This window comes from Mytilus californianus, unplaced genomic scaffold, assembly GCF_021869535.1.
Source record: "Mytilus californianus isolate M0D057914Y unplaced genomic scaffold, xbMytCali1.0.p SCAF_4, whole genome shotgun sequence".
Lineage (NCBI taxonomy): Eukaryota > Metazoa > Mollusca > Bivalvia > Mytilida > Mytilidae > Mytilus > Mytilus californianus.
In genome coordinates, this window is record NW_026262690.1 from 31,635,337 (window position 1) to 31,657,928 (window position 22,592).

Below are 22,592 nucleotides of genomic sequence, written 5' to 3' on the forward strand. Positions count from 1 at the left end.
GTTAAACGTTTTATATATTTTGAACGTGGTGTATAACCAAATGATATAATAATAATAACATTATCATAATCAATGATTGTGCCTATTATATCTGGTTTAAAAATGATCAAATTGTATTATGTTATATACAAAACAAATATGCACAGGTTTACTATAACTAACTATCTACTTCCGTTTTTGTTGAATAGACGTAAACATAGTAATGGAATTTGACCTATCTATTGCGTATACTGTACCAAATACGTTACGATGATTCTTGTTCGAATAATATAATATAGAAGAAGGGAGAAAACGCAGAACCTTTCTGGTTTCTCGGTGTGTTTTTAAGGAATGCGCTTTTAGTTTTGTAAAATTGGTAAAGTAAGTCGAATCTGGGTCCAATAGATAGCTGCATTAGTCCCAGTCCCAGATCCGAGGTATACCTGAAAATTCCGTCAAACTTACTTTGATGAACTTATTCTCAATCATCAAAGACGTCCTGCATTGCATGTTGTTTTTACATAGTATTTACATTGATCATAGGAGGGTTGAGAAAAGAGGACGAGGTCAATATAACGCATCTTTTGTGCTGGAAATACCTAGATTGATTATTGTCCAACTTCAAGGAAAACATTATATGTATATGAGTGTGATAACATGTTAATCGGTATCTGTATACACAATTCTGTCATGCAAGGCACACCTATCGGACAGAACGTTGTACTAGTCACTGCAAATCCCCATAGATATTTTACATATTTAGAATCAAGTTCCCTTTTTTTCTTCCAGAGCACTTGAGATCAGCTTTGGTTTTTGGTGGGGTTCGTGTTCCTAAGTCTTTAGTTTTCTATGTTATGTTTTGGTCGTTTTCGATTTTTGCCATGGCATTGTCAGTTTGTTTTCGAAAGCCAGCAGCTTAATGGTGATGGTCTGTAACTGTTGTAGATTATTTGATATCAGAGCAACATCATCAGCGGATGTTGGTACACATACATCAGCTTATAATTTCATGTTTGTCTGAGGATATGTAAAAGCCTGAGCGAATTAATATAGATGACTCTGCTTAGATCTGTACTGATGGCTTCATCATAGCTGACCTTAGTTAAGAGATATGAATATGAATCCTGCTTTGTACTAGATTGATATGAGCCAGATTTTAACCGTGATCGTGCACATGGTAATAGTTCGCAGGAAGACATGCAACCCTATCCGATCACATTATTTTCACTCCAATCATCACAATCTTTACTCTTACTCCCTTAAATGGCACGCTGAGCTAGGGAGCAGGAAATTCTAATTGTTTAAGACATTGCTTAGATCTGGCCCCCTATCGAACTACAACTCCCGCACCCTATGTGTACACGCTGCCAATAGACCACAGAGTCGATGGAAATGGTAAGGCAGTAAAAATATAAAAGCACTGTTGTCTGAAGTCAAATGAGTTTAAGATCACGTGAAATGAAACCTTTGAAAAAAAAATTCAAAATAATTGTAGATAGATATAATAAGTAACGGTTTAGATCAATCTGTCCAGAAAACTGGCATACAAACTCCATTTCAGTTATACATGTAAGCGTGTGCATTTTCAAAAATACAATATTTTGGAAAGTACAAACAAAACGCCTCTACAAAGTATTATATTATTCTGACATGCATGCAGACTTTTATCCGCCTTGAGGTCAAACAATACGAACTAACTAGTATTTTAGATTCAATACCAATGACGATTCCACTCAATAAAATCCACTTGAATAGTGTAGAATTGTTTATAGTAACCTCTTGATAAACAATCACACAAACATAAATTTTACTTTTTGTCTTACTAAACTATACCGAAATGTTTACATTCCCCCTGTTTTCAATGCGAAAATAATTAATTAGATGCGCCTGAAGCATTTGTTTTTTATTTACCTTCAGCAGGAACGCCTAAAACTAATATTGGAAAGCCAAGAACTAAAAGGTTAAATAACAACAGAAAGTTTGGGCTTCAAAATCAATACAATTATTTAATTCATACATAAAATATGCAATGTTAAGACATTTCTTGTATTTAATATTCTAAACTCTACTCATCTATGACAACTTAGTTTACATTTTGAACAGCTAGCCTGTCAACCCCTTTCTGACATTATATATTATTAAAATGTCCTGTACTAAGTCAGGAATATGGCAGTTGTTATCACATAGTCTGTTTATATGTATTTTGGCGTTTGTTTTTGTAGCAGTTCAGTATTTCTGTTGTTCCGTTTTGTTTCCTCTTATAGATGATGTGTTTCCCTCAGTTTTGGTTTGTGACCCAGATTTGTTTCAGTTAAATCGATTTATGACTATTGAACAGCGGTATACTACTATTGCCTTTATATACACTATTTTTATCTTTGGTAAAAAAAAATCACATTCAGCATCTGCATCTTCAATATCAGATCAAACAATACTCCTTTTGTCCTTTAAGATATTTAATAATATCCTAAATTAAGTCAGTTAAGCATACACCGGAAGAACAGTGCATTCCTGTATGACTTACGATTCTGGAATGAATGACATCAACCTATTGTCTTAAATGTTCTAAACCTTTCAATTACATAAAAATAAAATAAATTTTAAAATTAGAAGATGTGTTATGATTGCTAATTAGACAACTATCCACCAGAGACTAAATGACGTAGATGTAAGCAACTACAGGTCACCGTACGGCCTTAAAAATGAGAAAAATCCATACCATTTACTAAGCTGAAAAAGGCCTCGACATGACAAAATGTAAAACGATTCAAATAAGAAAACCAACGGCCTGATTTCTATACAAAAATATGAGCTTAAAACAAATATAATGGGAAGCAACCAACGACAACCACTGAATAGATGCTTCTGACGTTGGACAGACACACACAAAAATTACGCTCTTCATAGCGCATTCAATTAGTAGTTAATTACACCTTAAACTAGGCTCTGGAAGAAAATGAAACGTGTACTAATCTGCATAGAAAAAACTGTCATGTAAAAAAAAGTTTTAACGTATTTCTATGAAAAGAAAATCTGAGGTGACAGACCCAAAGTTTGTATCGACCTTAATGGCTATATAACTATGTGTCGGCAATATTAAAAAAACAATCAAAGTGTTTCTTGTAGCGATGGACTATCAGTCCCCGTTGGTAGCATCAGCTCAGTAATTAGTACTTTGTTACAGACATGACTTATAACAAACCTCTCTTAAATTGTCAACTCCCTCAGAGAAAGTTGACCTTTACATGAATTTGGCTATTATTTTTGGTATTTGGTTGGTCATATAGCTCTTCAACACTTTCGGTTCTTATACATCATTGGCTTTCAAATTTTTGGTTTTGATCTTTCCTTATGAAGATATATCCAGAAAAGCGTTTCGGACACCTGAATATTATAAAGTATTGTTTTCATTTTGTAATATATTGATCAATCCTTTGAGCATATTATGTCGATTCATTGATAATGAAAACCATCAAGAATCATCAGATTTTAACACGTTTATTACATGTACATACTAGTATGAGGTATTTAACATGTATCTGTATGATATCTTAATTAATAAATTAGTGAATGTGTTGTACAAAAACGTATATGTATTGAATAAAGGAGATCTATACAAGAGAGGCGAAAGATACCAAAGGAACATCCAAACTCATAAGTCGAAAATAAACTGACAACGCCATGGCTAAAAAAGAAAAAGACACAGACAAATAATAATACACAAAACACAACATAGAAAACTTAAGACTGAGCAACACGAACCCCACCAAAAACTGGGAGTGATCTCAAGTGCTCCGGAAAGGTAAGTAGATCCTGCTCCATATCCGTCGTGTTGCTCATGTTAGTACAAACCCGGTAAAAAATCTAATTCGGTAGGTCACATTCAACATGGCCGAATTGTCTTTTGACTCCATATAGGCGTTTTGCCCTTAAATGACTACTAATGGAGACGGATTTAAATAACAGCACTGCTCTTGTTTCTTTATCCCAATTATTAAATTACTTGTATATTTCTTATGTATTTACTCTTGTAGCTATACATAGCAAATTCTTTATTAAGATATGTTAACACTAAATGAGTACTGTTAACCAAAATCGTCATTAAAGGGAAATAGCTCTAATAAGGGATCGTCAGACGAATTCAACCATGCTGACTTATTTGTAATCTTGTCTTGCTGATAATTTTTGTAATTTAGTTTCTTTCTTTTTATTATGATATATTTTGCATCAGGCAAAAAAAAAATAGATATCGTCATTAAAGGGCAATAAGTCCAATAAAGAATCAGCTGACGATTTCAACCAAGTTAAATTTTTCTCTATTTATAATAGTTTTCATGATAATAGACAAAACTTGCATGTTCTATTTTCAGCCATGTCAACCATTTTGGGACATATTTGTCCAAATAGTTTCAGAGGAGAAGATTTTTGTAAAAGTTAACGACGACAGACGTAATATAATGAGAAAATCTCACTTGGCCCTGTGGGCCAGGCGAGCTAAAAAATTAAATTTTGCAGAACACACAATGTATTTTTTTTAAGAAAGTTTTTTTTTTTTTTTAATTATCCACATAATACAAATATTTAGCAATTGAGCGGATTCAGAGTAGTTCTATTGGCTAGGTCGGACCATTTTATATTTTGTGATGGGGATAAGAGATGCTAAATGAAATGAATGTGATGGTGTCTAGAATTGAAGATCATTAATATTGCCCAAGACATTCTGATAAGGAATGTTCTGTACATTCAGATGTACATCAGCCACATACGATTTGAAATAGGAATAGGTGTGTACACGATGAAAAATAATTTATTTTTGTCGCCGAAAAAAAGAATGAAATAAGTAAACCAGCCTTATGACGGGTGAAAATGATTATTCTGTTTATGCAAAACCTTTGGCCGAAAGCCCAACCCCAACCAAAGAAATGAATTTGTCGTTCTCTTAGCGATTTTGTTCCTTTTGTCTCGTTCTTGTAGTTTCAAAGGACTGGTCTCAAAAATAACCTTCGATCTCTTATGGAGAGTTGTCTCATTGGCAATCATACACATCTTTTAATTTTTGTATTTGAATTTGTATTCAATCCCTTGAGATTGAATTTGCCATATAATTTACTATTCTGGATTATACATGTGTTATTTAAAGGAGTTATTAATTTTAAGACAAACTGCATGTTTAATATTAATTTTTGTCTGATTGTTGTCCCAATGAAACCGAAAATATATAGTTTCTAGGCAGTTTTCCAATGTAAATAAATGGTTGGTAGGCAGTTTTCCAATATAAATAAATGGTTGCTATGCACTTTTCCACTATGAATGAATGATTGCTTAGGACTTATGTGAGAGCATTCCCCCTTGACCTTTAAGGTAGGGTCTATGTAATAGTTTATATAGTCCTGAATCAAAACATGTATCGTTACTAGGTACTTTTTCATCAAATACGGTTGGTTGCTAAGCACTTTTGACTTGACCTTACCTCTTCTAAATGTTGATCTGTTAACAAAAAAGTGGCTTTAAACGTCCTAAACATTTCCCCCTTATATTGTTTGCTTCTTTCTATTATCTTTTCTTACAAAATTCAATTAATATACACAAGGTCAAAGGTCAAGGTCATCAATGACATTTGACCTTGGGTCAAATTTTTTGTAATTTAATTGCCAATAGTTTGCACATCATAGTCATTCAATAGTTATGACTTTTTGGGATTATCTTAATAACATGGTCGAATTTCAAAGGTAAAAAGGCAAAATTGACACATTTTGGTTTCCATAGCAACCATCCTAGCACCCTAAATCCCAAACATTTTGTTATAATTTATTGACTAGAAACATTGATACTTTTTATTTATAACCACAGCTTAAATGGAGTTGTATGCAAAAATGTATATTTTGACCTCTGCTCCTGCAATTGTGACAATTTTCAGAAAAATATTTTTTATATATGACATTGCTGTTTTGTTTGTTAACTATCAACTTTCTGAAAAATATTAACAAATATCCTTATATAAAATCTGGTTTTGCTTCCAAATGACTGCAAAGTAGTTGTTTTTTTTCAATGCTAAATTCCCTAAAATGTACGGGAAAGCTCATTGACTTGGTTGACATGGCAACCATGGCCTAGCAACATTTTGGTGGGAAATTTAATTTCTTACTTTTTTACCTGATTACTTGTTAAGGCTAAGTGGCAGGGAAATCGGTGACTATGCGTGCCGACCCCCCTATATGAAATGGTTGGTGGTTACAGAGAATTGCTCTTAACACTCGCCCTATTTTTTTACGCCTCTGATTTGTTCTCATACTAGTTTTTTAATTAGTGATTCTATTTCTGATATCTTATTTTCAACCTCCCCAGACGTGATACTATTTAATTTGAGTCTTTCTAATTTTTTCAAGGTTATTAATATAATCATTTAAAATTTAGGAATATAACTCCCTTATGCAGAGCCCTGATTCCTTGTCCAGATTTGGCTATACGTTAGGTCCTTTTTTGTTTGACTAGCTCTTCAACGTTTGTATAAGATTTGGTGTGTCAAATAGTTTGCCCTCGAGCATCACTGAAGACACATTTATTGTCGAAATACCCTTCTGGTGTATTACAATTGGTACCGTTAATGTTATTAGCGCAGACTCAGGGATGTACATATTAATGACTATTACAATTAACCTCCCTAGTAAATCCACATGCGTGGTAACCTATATGCAAAGTCTATGTCAATTTAGCTGTGTTTAAATCTAAATTGAAAAAAAACTTCTGAACTGTTATTCTTATTCTAATGCATAACAAAAATAAGTAATGCATTAGTCCAAGAGCTTGGAAAAATCTACAAAATAAAGGTGAAATAAAATTCATAAATGCTTTTGGCGCATACACGTTATTTGAAAACATGTCTATTCTATTGCATATTTCGCACATTTATTTATTTTAGCAAGTCAACATGGCGGCTCTCTCCAAAGTTAAGACAAGTCAATTGTGGATTTGACGGTCAATAGACAAACAAAAAAAATGTTTGGGTTGAGAATTATAAGGATTAAACAAATAACCTGGACTTATAGTAGGCAATAAAAGGTTACAGTGCGGACTTAAATAATCAGAAAAAACCGTACCATATAGTCAGCTATAAAAGGCCGCTACATTACAAAAGTGAAACAATTCAGACAAAATAACAACTGCTTGATTTATGACAAAACGATAAACACATAACAGATATAACGGACAGCACCCAACGACAACCACTGAATTACAGATTCCAGGCTTAGGATAATCACATTTAGAATGAGGCTAGTTTAGCATAAGAACAAACTGTTAAAATCGGTTGGAAATGGTTTGTCTCATCAGCTCGACACAACTAGCATGAAGACCTGGAATATAGCTTAGTTATGTAATTTATTTTTAACATCTTGTCCTTTTCAACTTGTTTAAATATGAAAACTTTAAAATAACAAGAAAGGTGCTTTTTAAAAGTGTTGTTTTAGTTTCAATCCTCTCTTTGCATTATTATATACGGTTAAATTTTTAAACGGTTTTCGATGTTTAGAAAACAATCTGAAAAAGCTGAAATCTGAAATAGCTGAAATCAAACTCTCTCTCTCTCTCTCTCTCTCTCTCTCTCTCTCTCTCTCTCTCTCAAAATAATTAGTGACATAACATAGACTGATCATATACAAAACTTAACGTAAAATGGTGCTTGTTTATTTTTAGAGATTCTGGTGTATTCTACTGTTCGTTGTTTCTCCTGCGTAGTAACTCTGCTAATAATAATTCACCAACTTGTTGGTCAATAATATGTGATTGACTTGCTTCGTGTATTCTACTCTCCATTGAATCATTATCAATATTTTGTACACCATCATGGTTGCTTTTGATTTTTTCCTCTTTCTTACACGACATTCTCGATATCAGATATCTTGCTACGAACCGAACAATGAGTAGCCCTATCACTGTTGGATCTAGAAAAATTGATAATTTGTAATACCATTTTTCTGTAGGCTGAAAATCTTGTAGTAAATTAGAAAGAAAGAAATCCAGTTCCCGATATGTAAAATATTCTCCTGGTAACTTTCCGTAGGTTAATATTCCTTGTTTTGTTACGACTAAGCACAGTGGCCAGTATTTCTGTTTTAATTTTTTTAGGATACTCCTTCCTTTATTGGACGCCATGTTGACCATTCCAAAATTTACTTTATCACGGTATTTAACGCTTAATGAGGACAAAAACATGGGCGGTACCGTCATATTTGTAAAAAGAATTATTCTTACGGCAATTTTATCTTTAGGACCATAATAAAAGGCCCATTTTGATGACGTAAATATGTCCCATGACGAAATAAGTGTAATTTTATAATTTATTTCTTTTTGAATATCTGAAAATATAATATGAAGATTGTAGTCATCTCTTATATGATATTCTCGGTGGATTTTTTTCCCTGGAGTATATAGAAAAAGTGTCGATATATTCCATTTCTTTTTCAGGCAAATGCTGAAAAGCAAAATAAGATAACTGTTCATTTGTTATATCCATAAAAAAAACTGAAAACACTGTATAGAGATAACTTCCTTTTTGTGTTCTTTGTGTACTGTAAATTAAACACATATCTGTTTTGATATTGACGTCCAGTTGCAAATAGTTCATGCAAATTCTGGACGTCACATATTGATAATAAATCAAGGTATGTTCTATTAAGTGGGTCGACTGGGGTGTAAGGAAGGAAATATAAACTGCCACAGAAAAAAGATATGTTTGGTGTGTTGGATATGAGCAGAAATGCTGTTTTTCACTAGGCCACCTACGGAACATTCAAATAGTTGTTGTAAGGGTTCATGCGTGACACTGTTCATACACGAAGCTTTCGATGTAAGGTTCCATCTCCGACGGAACGTGGTTGCGTATGTATATATCCCTCACACAAAATCAGACATTTAAGCATAGGTTTAACTACCTGATTGGAGATATCCACGGGATGACCATTATTCTATACGTCAGTCAGCCCTTCGAGTTTGTAATGTTAGAGCATTGTAAGGTTTTACCTAATTTGGGAATAAAAAAAAAAGATAAATACTTAACTAAATGCGTTTTGGCAAAATTTTATGGTGAAATTGGGAACACAATGATATAATTGAATTAAAAATATGAAAAGATAAATCATATAAAAAAACGTTTGGAAAAAATGGAAATTTTGATATCAATACTTGATTGTTTGGAACTTACAAGATCATACATAAATTCTTGGTTTTTCAGATACAAGTAACATGCTTTGTTAATATTTGTAACTTTTAGGGAGAAAAATCCCATGCAAATGATTACATTTCTGTTTTTACATTCGTTAGTTTCAACAAGGCGTGACATGCTATCTCATGCGGGAGTATACGCTACACGCTATTAGACATTGACAAATAATTTCATGGTCAATGGGTATACCACTTAAAAAAAATCAAGGTATAATTTAACAGGAAGTTACTGTCCTGTGAATATGAAAATCACTTTCATGGCCCAACTCAACATTATAAAGTTCTAGAACAGTTATCGTTCCTTAACACAGAAGCTGGGTGATATGTAACAAAATAATTCCATGTTCAGTGGTCATAATTAACTGTATTGTCGAACGTCAAGTACCTCCCTGGCAATCGTAAAATTGTTTGCATAAAACAAGGCAAGATATGTTTAGTCGATTTAAAACAAAATCATAGTCAAATAGGAAGTTACTTACCAACAGATCTGTAAGAAAATGGTTTTTGTTTAATATTGTGACAAAGTTTGAACTATACCTTTTTTCAAAATCACAGTCAAGTTCTCCGAATTTGAAGTCCATGTATGTAAGTTTTCGTCTAAGAGCATTCCATGACGATTCGTTGAAATATGAAGATTTTATTCTCGGCGGCAATATATTTAAGAGAAATATACTATAGTTGTACCTATCTAAAGTATTCATGAAGTTGAAGGCATTGAATTCATGGACTTGTCCAATCTTTGGTTCTCCAGCTTGTTTCATGTGGGTTAAAGCCTCTGTAGTTACTGGTCCTATAAAAATATAGATAAATAGTCCTGATCTAATCAACATAATCAAAAGGGAAATGTTATAATAAAATATACTTAATCCTTATAATACATTACGTAATATTCTGATATTTGGATATTTGGATATTTTGATGTCATTAACCCTGTATAATTGCTGGTAAAAATACGACTGAAGCCTATTGCTATTGGTTTCAAATGTTTAACACAATCGAATCTTATACCAAAATTTAGCGGATGAAATTGTGATTTATGTGTACACAGTAGATTTGCAGTTAATGTTTATGTCTTCTGAAAATGTTTTTTTTTGTATTGGAACAACTTGACATACTTATAACACATACCTGATATATTTACGGATCCAATTAAGTCTGGTTTTGTTGACTTACTGTAATACATTATGCCTCTTTGATCTAGCAGTTGTTTTAGATCAGATATGGTTAGTGATTCTAGATCAGCTAATATTGGAGGCTCACTTTCTTCTACGTCAACTGAAAATAAATATGCACTATATAATTCACGATCAATATTGAAGGTTTTATAATTAATAAAAGTCAAGATTCACTACGAGTATAAATGTTCTGAACACATTAGCAATATGATTATATTAACAATTTTGATGCATTAATTAAAGTTTTCTGTTCTATTCATTAGTACCTTTTGATTTGGCTAATGTTACAAGTCGACTTCGATCTGCACTACGTCGATAGACTTCTCCGCGAATATCCAGAAGGGAAAACAATTCCTTTTTCGTTAGGTAGTCTGGATCGAGTCTGTCCAAGACAATTTTATTTTCCACAATATTTTCATTAGTGGAGTATATCAATAAATACACAGCACGTGACAGAAAAATGTAGAAAAGAACATCATAAGATATCACAAGTGTTTTAATAGTCTCCAGCATTGTTACTTTCTTGACCAATTCCTCATTCTATATAAGCTTCATTCCAAGCGAATCTTATCAGCGCTTTATTTATAGAATGTTGAAATATGACTTTGTTATAGGGTATTATAATTTTGACACGTGACTTAAGTTGTTTCTGATAATTGTTTTCTTAATAAGGAAGTTAAACTTAACTGGTGTATTGCCAACTCATAAAATAATATTATAATACTATGCAATGATCCTAAGCTAGCTATAGTGCCTACCGTATGGATATAAACAACCGGTTTTTAAACTACCAATTATATTGATTAAAATCACGCAGATCAGTTATTTCTTCATATGATTAACTAGTATCTACTTTCGTTTGGGTTGAATTGAAATGGGTAAAACCGTTTTGAAATATAACATATATATAGGTGATCATAGGTTGGGACACAAACATAAAATGATGTAATGATTAAGGTATGAATTATCAAAAATACCGTATTTTGAAAGAGGCAAAATACCAAAAGTAATGCAAGTATTATATACAAATCATTTTCTAACATGCATGAAGAATTTCAGCAGACTAAAAGTTAACCAATATGATCTTATCCAATCGAATTGTTAAGACGACTCCATTACATCACTTTCTAGAATAGAATAGATTAGAATATTTTTATTTCCCAAATTACAGGGCCCATAAAGGGCATATAATCAGATACAATTGATTTACATAATTGGTAACGACAACAATAATAGTCACTTGAAAATATATATTTAGTATATTAGCATTGGTCAGAATCAGAGCCAAAAACCACATATATATTGTGAATAAAAGAATAAAATTACATTATATGCATTCATTCTCAAATCATTTACTTGACTTAGTGTCAATATGCATACCTGATCTCCTTAATTCAAAATAGTCACAAATATAACAGCCCAGTTTTTCCATAAGAGTTACATTTTCTTGAGTCAAGAGCCATAAAAATTTAGAATATTTATTTAAATTTTTAAAATTATAACAATTGTCAGATATGTATTGAAAAAAGTCTTCCCTTTGAGTATCATAAAGAGGACATTCTAACAAAAAATGAAGCTCATCTTCAACTTTACCAAGTGAGCAATTTGAACAAAGACGCTCAGATCTTTCTATATACTTTTTTGAATATCTGTCTGTCTCAATTTTTAAAGAGTGAGCACTTATTCTTAATTTACAAATTGACTGTCTTTTTTTAAAATCCTGTAGTTCTAAATATTGTTCTTTTTTAAAACATTTTTTCATAGAAAAATAAGTACCAAGCTTCCCTTTTTCAGAGTTAATTGTTTGATACTTCAGCCTATTCCAAAATGTTAAATAACTTTCACATAGTTTATTTTTAACATACTGACATAAAGAACCAATTGATTGGTCAAAATTTGGTAAATCAATCTCTCTCTGAATATAATCTATACTAGAGTACCATGTATTTACATTAGAAATATGTAATTGTTTACAACATATGAATGCATCAAATAAAAATCCTTCTTTCAAACCTTCCAGTCTATGACAATATTTTAACATTGATAAAATTATAGTAAAATAAATAGGAAATCTACCAAGCTCTGACATCACAGCTATGTTACTGGACTTTCTGTTTACACAAAGAATATATTTCATAAATTTGTTATGAGCTTTTTCAGAGGAATCCTGACCAAAAACTTTTTCCAATATATAATCATTATCTTTTTTACAAGCAGCTGAATCAGTACGAAACATTCCCCATATTTCATTGCCATAAAATAGTATGGGTTTAATTGTATGATCATAAAGATGTAAAAAAGTGGCAATACTAGGGTTAGACGATGACAAGCATCTCTGTAGCTTAAAACATGCTTTTAAAGATTTGTTGTATAAATCATCTTTACACTGCTTGAATATACCACTAGATATAAATGTGATTCCAAGATATCTATATAATTCTATCTCTTTACCTCCAAAATGTAAACAGCATTTTAAAAATTTTCCTGGCTTGTTAAAAATTATACTATTTAGATATAAGAAGATGTGGTATGAGTGCCAATGAGACAACTCTCCATCCAAGTCAAAATTTATAAAAGTAAACCATTATAGGTCACAGTACGGTCTTCAACACGGAGCCTTGGCTCACACCGAACAGTAAGCTATAAAGGGCCCCCAAAATTACTAGTGTAAAACCATTCAAACGGGAAAACCAACGGTCTAATCTATATAAAAAACGAGAAACGAGAAACACTTATGAACCACATCAACAAACGACAACTACTGAACATCAGATTCCTGACTTAGGACAGGTGCAAACAAATGCAGCGGGTTTAAACGTTTTAATGGTACCAAACCTTCACCCTTGTTCTGAAACAATAGTGTAACATCACAACATAGAAAGACACAATATAAAATATCAACTGAAATAGCTTAACTCAATCAAAGGACATATTAACACCATTGAACATACACTGAACAAATAAATTTGACCTATGATACAATGTAAATACAAAATAGATAAACTAAGGGAAGAATAATAAAAGTAACATGTTATATCGGTATGAAATGTTAAACAATAAAGAAAAACAATATGCTCGAACAAAATTATCCGCCATTTGCAATAAATTTAAACAATTTTATTGTTAGATAACCGTGTACAGTTCCGATAGAGAAAGGGAATATTTTTACAAAATAAATAATTTTGATGTTCATAGTACGAAGTGAAAATTTAAAGTAATATCAAGCACTTATCAAAGCTGGTATATAGACCAGATATAACCCTGAATAACATTAAATAACAAAAATGCAATACAATTAGTATCAACAGGTCAAATAAACAAGAAAGTACGACTTGAGAGTACTCGCAGTTACTGACAGCTAGTTAAAAGCCAAAACAATTAATAATAAAAAATCATGCATTAGAGACTAAAATCAACTGTCTTTTTTTAGATTAACGTCAAAACACCATTCTAAACAATATTCATGTAACATATTAAACTTGGAAGGAAAATATTGTAGTTTTTTTAATCATTTTGTTAAACCAGTGAATTAAAAACCAGTGAATTAAAAATACCTTAATGATTATATTGGCACCGTTTTCAAACCTTTAACTGGCAATATTGAAAACAACAGGAAGTTTAGGTTAAAATCACACTAGTAGTATATCATACAAGTGACTGTTGGTCATGTCACTATTTTGTTACTAAAGACATTTTTTCCTGAGATCTGGTTCCACCGTGTGGTAACCGCATGCCAGAAAGGTCTATGAAACAGAAAAAAATACGTATAATGATTATGATAAAACTGTATCGAACTCAGCAAAGGCTTTAACTTGCTGTATTTATGACAAGTGGTTTCGTGTCAAAGAGCCACATCCAATTGTACCGTTACATTTAATTTGAAACATTATGTTAATGAGTTGAAGGACAATTTCGTCAGGTGCAGTAAAAGTGGTACCGTTAATGTTACTACTACTTCTGGGTCGATACCTCTGCTGGTGGACTGTTAATCCACTAGGTTATCACCTGCCTATTAGCCATTACTTTGGAACTGGCATTAAAATACGGATAGTGTTGGATTGAAATGTGCTGTTATAAAAGTTTTGGAAATCATTTTAAATTAAGAAAATATGTTGCTATAACTTGTATCCTATCCCTTTTGACAATTTTCCATTTAGATTTATAATTCATATTGAAGGTGTTCATCCATGTTTGTCTTAATGTTATAATTGTGTGGTGTGGTCAATTACATCAAAGATTTGATGGTCAACACTTAATCAGTTTAATGATCTTTCATCTTGATTAATGTGACAGTTCATACGGTACATGGGTTGCACAGTAGAGTTGCAATAACATTTATAACATGTATTTCCTATCATGATTTCCTTGATAGAGGATTGCTGCTCACAAGGAAGCTATTAAACCAAGAGTTCCAAATGGTGAAGTTGAAATCATCCCTTCGTTAATTTTACGGACGCCATCACAAGTTGGTTGACCGTTATGGAATAACCGTTTCACAGATGATATCGGATATGTTCCTTATGTCTCTAAATTAACAGATGTTAATAGCACGATCTTGTGAGAACCTTTATATTGGTCAGTTGTTTTATAGATGAGTTGGAAGTAACAAGTTGTATGCACGAACTTTAATTTGAAATTATAATTGTGAACCTTTATATATATTATGCATGTACTGTTATATGAATTTCTACAAACATTAAACATGTAAACATTAAATAGACTTAGTTGTGAGCTTGCGGAGAAACTTTACAATTGTTCCCTATGCTAACGGGCAAACATGGAGTAACCGATCTCGGATGCATAGATCCGAAATATGACTAGGTACAAAATACAAAGAGTAAAGCCCCGTTACATGTGGTGGAGGAGTCGGACTTAATGACACACAATTTAAGAAATAGACAAGTTAAATTAACTGAAATGCCTGGAGACGAAAATAAATCCGCAGAAGCTAGTGGTGGAAAACCAGATTCAAAGGAACAACAATTGGATGAACTGTTAATTACTCTTAATAAAATGACACATGTAGTGGAAATTAATACAAAGCGTGGTAACATTGCTTCAAATATTTCTATGGATACTTTTTCAGGACACCCATCAGATGACGCAAGACAATGGCTAGACAAATTTGAGGCATGGATTGTGTTTAACGGATGGTTAGAAAATGTAGACAAAACTGTCAGTGCAATGCAACTAAAACTTGAGGGAAATGCACTCTCCTGGTTTCAGACTCTACCGAACATTACAAAGCAAAGTAGTAGTTCATTGTTCAAGGGATTTTTAGACCATTTTTCATCTCTTCATCCGACGTAAACGCTGGAGCAACAGCTATACAAACGCTCATTAAGTTCAGGCGAGGGTCTAGAAGAGTATATTACGGACATGCAAAGACGATGCAAGAGATAATTGAAAACCGACAAGGAGACAGTGACAGCATTTATTCGTGGTCTCCCCGCATCTATTCGTTTATTTGTTATCCAGAAGAATCAAAAGGACTTTAAGGAAGCTATACAATCTGCAAGACTAGCGCAGGAGTCTTTGGCAGCTTTTCCTACTTTCGATACTGGATCTAATAACATTATCCAGCAAACACTTGAAGAACAACAGGAAGCAATTCAGCTGCTTACAAAGTCAATACAAGAAATGGAACAGATGACGGTGCGCGTATAAATTCCGCTAGTGGAAGAAACTCTAAAATTAAATGCCAATTGTGTCACCGATTTGGACATGAGGCAAAAGCATGCCGAAGGTATAACGTGAGTGAAAATATGTGGAATTCGCAAAAGAATGGACAACAGTCGCCCTTATGTAAGTGAAAAGCATGGAAATTTTGACAATAGTTATGTATCAATGTGTCAGTCATCTTTATTGAACAATTTTATTAATGTAAATATAGGTAGTTTATCACTGCATGCAATGATTGACACAGGTGCGGACATTAGTGTAGCTAATCCGTCAATTTTATCTAAACTCGGGTATTAAAGTTGTTGTTAAACCATCTAATAAGAAAGTTATAATTACTGCAAATGATGAACATGTAGAAATTGTAGGGACAATTAAAAGATAAAATCACAAAAATACTGAACTCCGAGGAAAATTCAATCGGAAAGTCCCTAATCACATGGCAAAATCAAATGACAAAACACATCAAACGAATGGACAACAACTGTCATATTCCTGACTTGGTACAGGCATTTTCAAATGTAGAAAATGGTGGATTGAACCTGGTTTTATAGCGCTAAACCTCTCACGTGTACGACAGTCTTATCAAATTCCGTTATATTTACAACGATGCGTGAACAAAACAGACATTATAAATAAAATAGTCAATGTTGATTTGAAAGTAGGCGATGAAAGTTCAGATGTTAAATTTTATTTAGTACCTTGTTTGACCCCACAGTTAATATTAGGTTTAGATTTTTTAAATCATCAGGGCGCTGTTATCGATTTTAATGCACAGAAAATTTCTTTTGACCCCCGACGTGCATTGATTGCCAAGTCAGATATAACTGTTCCGCCAAAGTCTGAGGTGGTAATTGCGGCAAAAAGTAAAGGTGCTCTAGGTTTAGCGTCAGAATCATCTAGTTTTGCTACTTATGCGTTATTAGCCGCAAATTCGATGCACATGTTAGCAATGGAATAGTTATGCATAGCTTGTGTAATATTTTTGATAAGCCTATGAAAATTAAGAAAATGTTGGGAAATTTGTATGCATTTCAAGAGATGATAAGTTGTACGATGTCAATTTGGAGAATACACAACCAGTGGGCGGAGATAACAAGGGACACATTGATTTGCCAGATATATCAGGTGATTTGAAGGTTGAGGAGCGTGGTCAGCTGAATGATTCACTTAGGAAATACTCTGACGTATTTGTGAATAAAGAGGGCAAGTTAGGTCAATGAACATGAAATACACATCCCCGACACGTGTAAACCAATAAGGCAAAGGCCATACAAACTGGGTGCAAAACAAAAAGAGGTATTAAAAAATGTAGTATCGGACATGTTGAGGGATGGTATTATAGAACCAAGCACTAGTCCGTGGGCAGCACCATGTTTATTAGTCGCTAAAAAGAGTAGATATACTACAAATACAGATTATCGTTTCGTAGTTGACTTTTGAAGAGTGAATGAATGCATTGAATTAAACGCACATCCGTTATTAACTACAGAAGATGCTTTAGAAAGCGTCGGCGCTAAGCAACCGACGTACTTTTCGGCCCCTGATTTGAAGAGTGGTTTTTATCAGTCCATTATTTACCCCAAGTCCAGACCTAATACTGCATGGAGATGTCATTTAGGACTGTTTCAATTTCGTCGTTTACCCATGGGTCTCAAAAACTCACCACAAATGTTCCAGCGTCTCATGGAAACTGTTTTACATGGGTTGACATTTAAATTTTGTCTGATATATCTTGACGATATAATGGTATTCTCAAAAACGTTTGAAGATCATGTTTAACACTTGACAGCAGTTTTTGAACGTTTGAAAAAGGCAGGTTTGAAGCTGCATCCTAAAAAGTGTACTTTTGCCAAGCGACAAATTAAGTATTTGGGACATATTGTGAGCAGTGACGGTATATCACCGGACCCGGATAAATAAAGTGCTATCAAAGACTATCCGATACAAAAACGTCTCAAGGAAGTTCGTGCATTTTTTGGACTATCAGGTTACTATCGCAAATTTATTAAAGACTATGCTAAAATCGCATCCTTCTTATATGCGCTTACTAAGAAGAATGTAGATTTTACTTGGACTGAACAGTGCGACAATGCGTTTAGATTACTAAGAGAAGCTTTGATTTCACCACCTATATTGGCTTATCCAGATTTTGACGAACCGTTTAAACTGTATACGGATGCAAGCTCATTTGCTAACGGAGCCGTTTTATGTCAAACACAAGACGGGATAGAAAGAGTGATTTTGTCATTCAGGATGATCGGTAAGTAAACAAGAGCAACAATATGGCATAACCGAAAAAGAATATTTAGCGTTGGTGTATGCTGTGAAGAAATTTGACTGTTATTTGCGTTTTATCAAATTTACTGCGTATGTAGATCATTTGGCACTAAAGTGACTATTAACTGAACCAACTGGAAAATTTGCTAGATGGTTAGCTTTGTTACAGTCTTATAATATGGAAATATTATATCGCCCCGAGACTACTCATGGAAATGCAGACGGAGTGAGTCGCCGTGAATATGAGAATGCCACTGATCAGGACATGGAGTCGTTAATAGATATTTTGCCGTATGATGCGGTAATTGACAGAACTGGTAATAACGTAAAAATAGTGAAGAAGCATTCACCGTTTGTACGTAAAATTACGAATAGTGACAATATCGAACTATACAGTATTACTAAGGAAAGTGTGAATTTATTCCCTATGGCGCAACTAAAAGTTGAACAGAGACAAGACACGTACTTTAATACATTATTACATTTCTCGAATCCGGTGAACTTCCCGGAAATGCTAAGCGGCGAAGAAACATATTAACTCTACAACCGTTCTACTTCACCAATGACGGAATACTTTACCATATCAACAAGAAATATAAGAGACATTGTAAAGACACTGAAGTAACAATTCAAATCGCAGTACCGCGCAAGTTAGTACCTGTTGTATTGAAAGAAACACATGATGGACTTTTATCCGGTCATTTAGAATAAACAGAACAATACAAAGAACTCAACGAATGTTTTTCTGGCCTTCAATTGGATCTGATGTTGCGGACTGGGTTAAATCTTTTGAATTATGTAGTCAGCGTAAGCGACCTCAAAAGTCAACAAAATCGCCAATTACATCTATGCCAATAGCTTCACAGCCGTTTGAACGTGTCAGTACAGATATATTAGGACCGGTATTAAACTTCGGAAAATCAAAGAACCAGTATGTATTAGTGTTCATTTGTTATCTTACTAAATATGTCGAACTAATACCGTTAAGTGACATCAAAGCAGCAACTATTGCTACAGCATTTTTACACAACGTAGTGTGTAGACACGGAAGACCATTATTTTTACACTCAGATAGAGGTGTGAACTATTTGTCTAATATTGTTAAAGAGACTTGTAAATTACTGGACATTAAAAAGACTCAAACCACAAGTTATAGACTGCAGTGTAATGGACAAAGTGAACGAATGATGTCGACAATCAAAAATATGTTGTCAAAGTATATTGACGACAATTCCGACTGGGACAGATATATTCCATTCATACAATTCGCATATAATACTTCGCCGTCAATAGATTCAACAGACTAATCTCCTTTTTTCTTAGTAAATGGTCGTCACCGAAATCGTTTTTAGATACGCATTTGCCAAATATGGATGTAATTGTTACTGCGCTAGAGTATATTATACAAACTTTAGAAAACATTGAAAAAGCCAGAGCTGTAGCACGTGAAAATCTTCAAGAACACAAAACAGAGATGTTGAAAAAAGCTAATAAAAACCGTGGTATTTCAAACTTTAGTGTCTGTGATATTGTTTATTTGTATACGCCAGTCACAACTCCAAATTTAAGTAGGAAGCTACGACGACCTTGGACGGGACCTTTTTGTATCGTTGAAAGATTGTCCCAAATACATGTACGACTGAGAAGAAAGTGTGACGGCAAACTGCTTAAAATTCGAGTACACTTCGACAGGATAAAACCTGGTTTAGTTTGGACCGGTGAACCTTGCGATCCGAAACCACAAATCAATCAACTGGAGCCGTTGGAATTGAATGAAAACGACATTCCTGTTGATAATTTTCAACAAGTGGAACCGGACCTTCAACCCGATCAAATTCCCATAAATGAATATAGTTTACTTTTACAAATTGTGACTTGGATGGAGAGTTGTCTCATTGGCACTCATACCACATCTTCTTATATCTATATATGTCGACAATATTAACAAAAATAAAGATAACTCAATAGAAAAAAAATCAAAAAAAAAAAGAAGAAAGTTGGAAATAAATTGACTTACAGAGTAAAATGGTTAGGGTATGATGCAGCTGAAAATTCGTGGGTAGATTTTGAGGACTTGAACCCGGAATGCCAGGAATATGTTAAGGAAATGCATAACAAAATAACTTCATCTAAGTATCCTGATTCATTAATTTTCATTTTTGTAAAAAAAATTTAAATTTTCATTTTTATTCATTTTTTATTTTTTTAGCCGGTGTTTAGTTTCTCATTGTATATTATTTTTTTTTGCATTCAATTTTGTTTGATTTTGTTTATTACGCATGTTTGATTATTAATAAGCTAGTTTTAATCGCTTGTCATTAAGAGAGTGGGCGTGTTGTGTGTTGTTAAGAACAAGGGTTTCTTATATTATTTTGATGTACATGGGAGTGCCCATGAAGTTGAGTGACAGTGTTGGTCATTCTTAGGTGATAATGTCACATAGAAGTGAAAATTGCAGCTAATGAGACGCTGATTTTCTTTGTAAAATGATTAGGTTGATTGCCCCGAGATAATGATAAGTTGATTATAGTTGACGCTTTTAATTATTTGATCATTTAGTTTACGCTTGGATTAATTGTCAAAATTCCGGATAGTCCTTTCCATATGTATTTGAATAGATTAATAATAGTCAAACTTCTGTATTAAATTTTATTTTGTGTATATTTTTTTAATGATTTTTGTTTTAATGCCTCATTATTATAAATTGTTATAAATATCAAGAGTTTGAAGTTGAAAGGATAATTGTTAATTTAGATTTTAAAGAGAACTCTTTTTGCAAGTTTTCCACAACTATTCACGACGTAAATTGATAAATTACATGGCATAACAATTATTATATTTTTCTATCATTAGTTTAGATTTTTTTAAAGTAGTTTTAGTAAAAGAAAAAGTTTATTTTTGTAATGTTCATATTGCCTCCCCTTATTATTTTACTTGTGTAACAATTTTTGATCTGATTTTATAATGCGAGTGAAAACGAATTTGTTTAGCGGGGTCAATTACATCAAAGAATTGATGGTCAACACTTAATCAGTTTAATGATCTTTCATCTTGATTAATGTGACAGTTTATGCGGTACATGGTTTGCACAGTAGAGTTGCAATAAAATTTACAAGTTTATCAATATACTCTAATATCATAAAGCAATGTTTAATCTAAATTAAGAACAGATGTTAATAGAACGATCTTGTGAGAACCTTTATATTGGTCAGTTGTTTTATAGATGAGTTGGAAGTAACAAGTTGTATGCACGAACGTTAATTGGAAACTATAATTGTGAACCTTTATATATATTATGCATGTACTGTTATATGAATTTCTACAAACATTAAACATGTAAACATTAAATAGACTTAGTTGTGAGCTTGCGGAGAAACTTTACAATTGTTCCCTATGCTAACGGGCAAATATGGAGTAACCGATCTCGGATACATAGATCCGAAATATGACTAGGTACAAAATACAAAGAGTAAAGCCCCGTTACATGTGGTGGAAGAGTCGGACTTAATGACACATAATTTAAGAAATAGACAAGTTAAATTAACTGAAATGCCTGGAGACGAAAATAAATCCGCAGAAGCTAGTGGCGGAATTCAGATTCAAAGGAACTGTTAATTACTCTTAATAAAATGACACATGTAATGGAAATTAATACAAAGCGTGGTAACATTACTTCAAATATTTCTATGGATATTTTTTCAGGACACCCATCAGATGACGCAAAACAATGGCTAGACAATTTTGAGGCATGGATTGTGTTTAACGGATGGTTAGAAAATGTAGACAAAGCTGTCAGTGCAATGCAACTAAAACTTGATGGAAATGTACTCTCCTGGTTTCAGACTCTACCGAACATTACAAAGCAAAGTAGTAGTACATTGTTCAAGGGATTTGTAAGCCATTTTTCATCTCTTCATCCGACGTAAACGTGTTGCTTAGTCTTTAGTTTTCTATGTTATGTCATCTGTACTACTATTTGTCTGTTTGTCTTTTTATTTTTGGCCATGGCGTTGTCAGGTTGTTTTCGATCTATGAGTTTGACTGTCCCTCTGGTATCTTTCGTCCCTCTTTTATCAAAATACTCTAAAACCATAAAGCAATGTTTAATCTAAACTAACAGATGTTAATAGCGCGATCTTGTGAGAACCTTTATATTGGTCAGTTGTTTTATAGATGAAAATTTTAATTGTGAACCTTTATATATATTATATATGTACTGTTATATGAATTTCTACTAACATTAAACATGTGAACATTAAA

At 33.0% G+C, this 22,592-nt stretch overlaps 1 protein-coding gene and 1 long non-coding RNA gene across 3 annotated transcripts; one reads left to right on the top strand and one right to left on the bottom strand.

Moving 5' to 3' along the window:
* Nucleotides 1–3,461: 3,461 nt before the first annotated feature.
* On the bottom strand, nt 3,462–10,975 carry LOC127737882 (uncharacterized). 2 transcript variants are annotated; one of them, XR_007999841.1, is made up of 5 exons: nt 10,640–10,975; nt 10,327–10,473; nt 9,736–9,988; nt 8,910–8,997; nt 3,462–8,449 (listed from the first exon to the last, which is right to left on the bottom strand). XR_007999841.1 is itself a non-coding variant. In XM_052248833.1 (4 exons), exons 1-4 carry the CDS (start codon nt 10,884–10,886, stop codon nt 7,687–7,689), a joined length of 1,410 nt encoding a protein of 469 aa, XP_052104793.1. In that variant the 5' UTR covers nt 10,887–10,967; the 3' UTR covers nt 5,800–7,686. The 2 variants fall into 2 exon arrangements, 1 of the variants encoding a protein (XP_052104793.1); XM_052248833.1 differs by lacking the exon at nt 8,910–8,997 and having other exon boundaries at nt 5,800–8,449; nt 10,640–10,967.
* A 292-nt stretch (nt 10,976–11,267) lies between these two features.
* LOC127737889 (uncharacterized) lies at nt 11,268–22,592 on the top strand. Its single transcript, XR_007999844.1, has 2 exons — nt 11,268–11,330; nt 22,035–22,592. It is a non-coding gene; the product is annotated as an uncharacterized LOC127737889 (long non-coding RNA).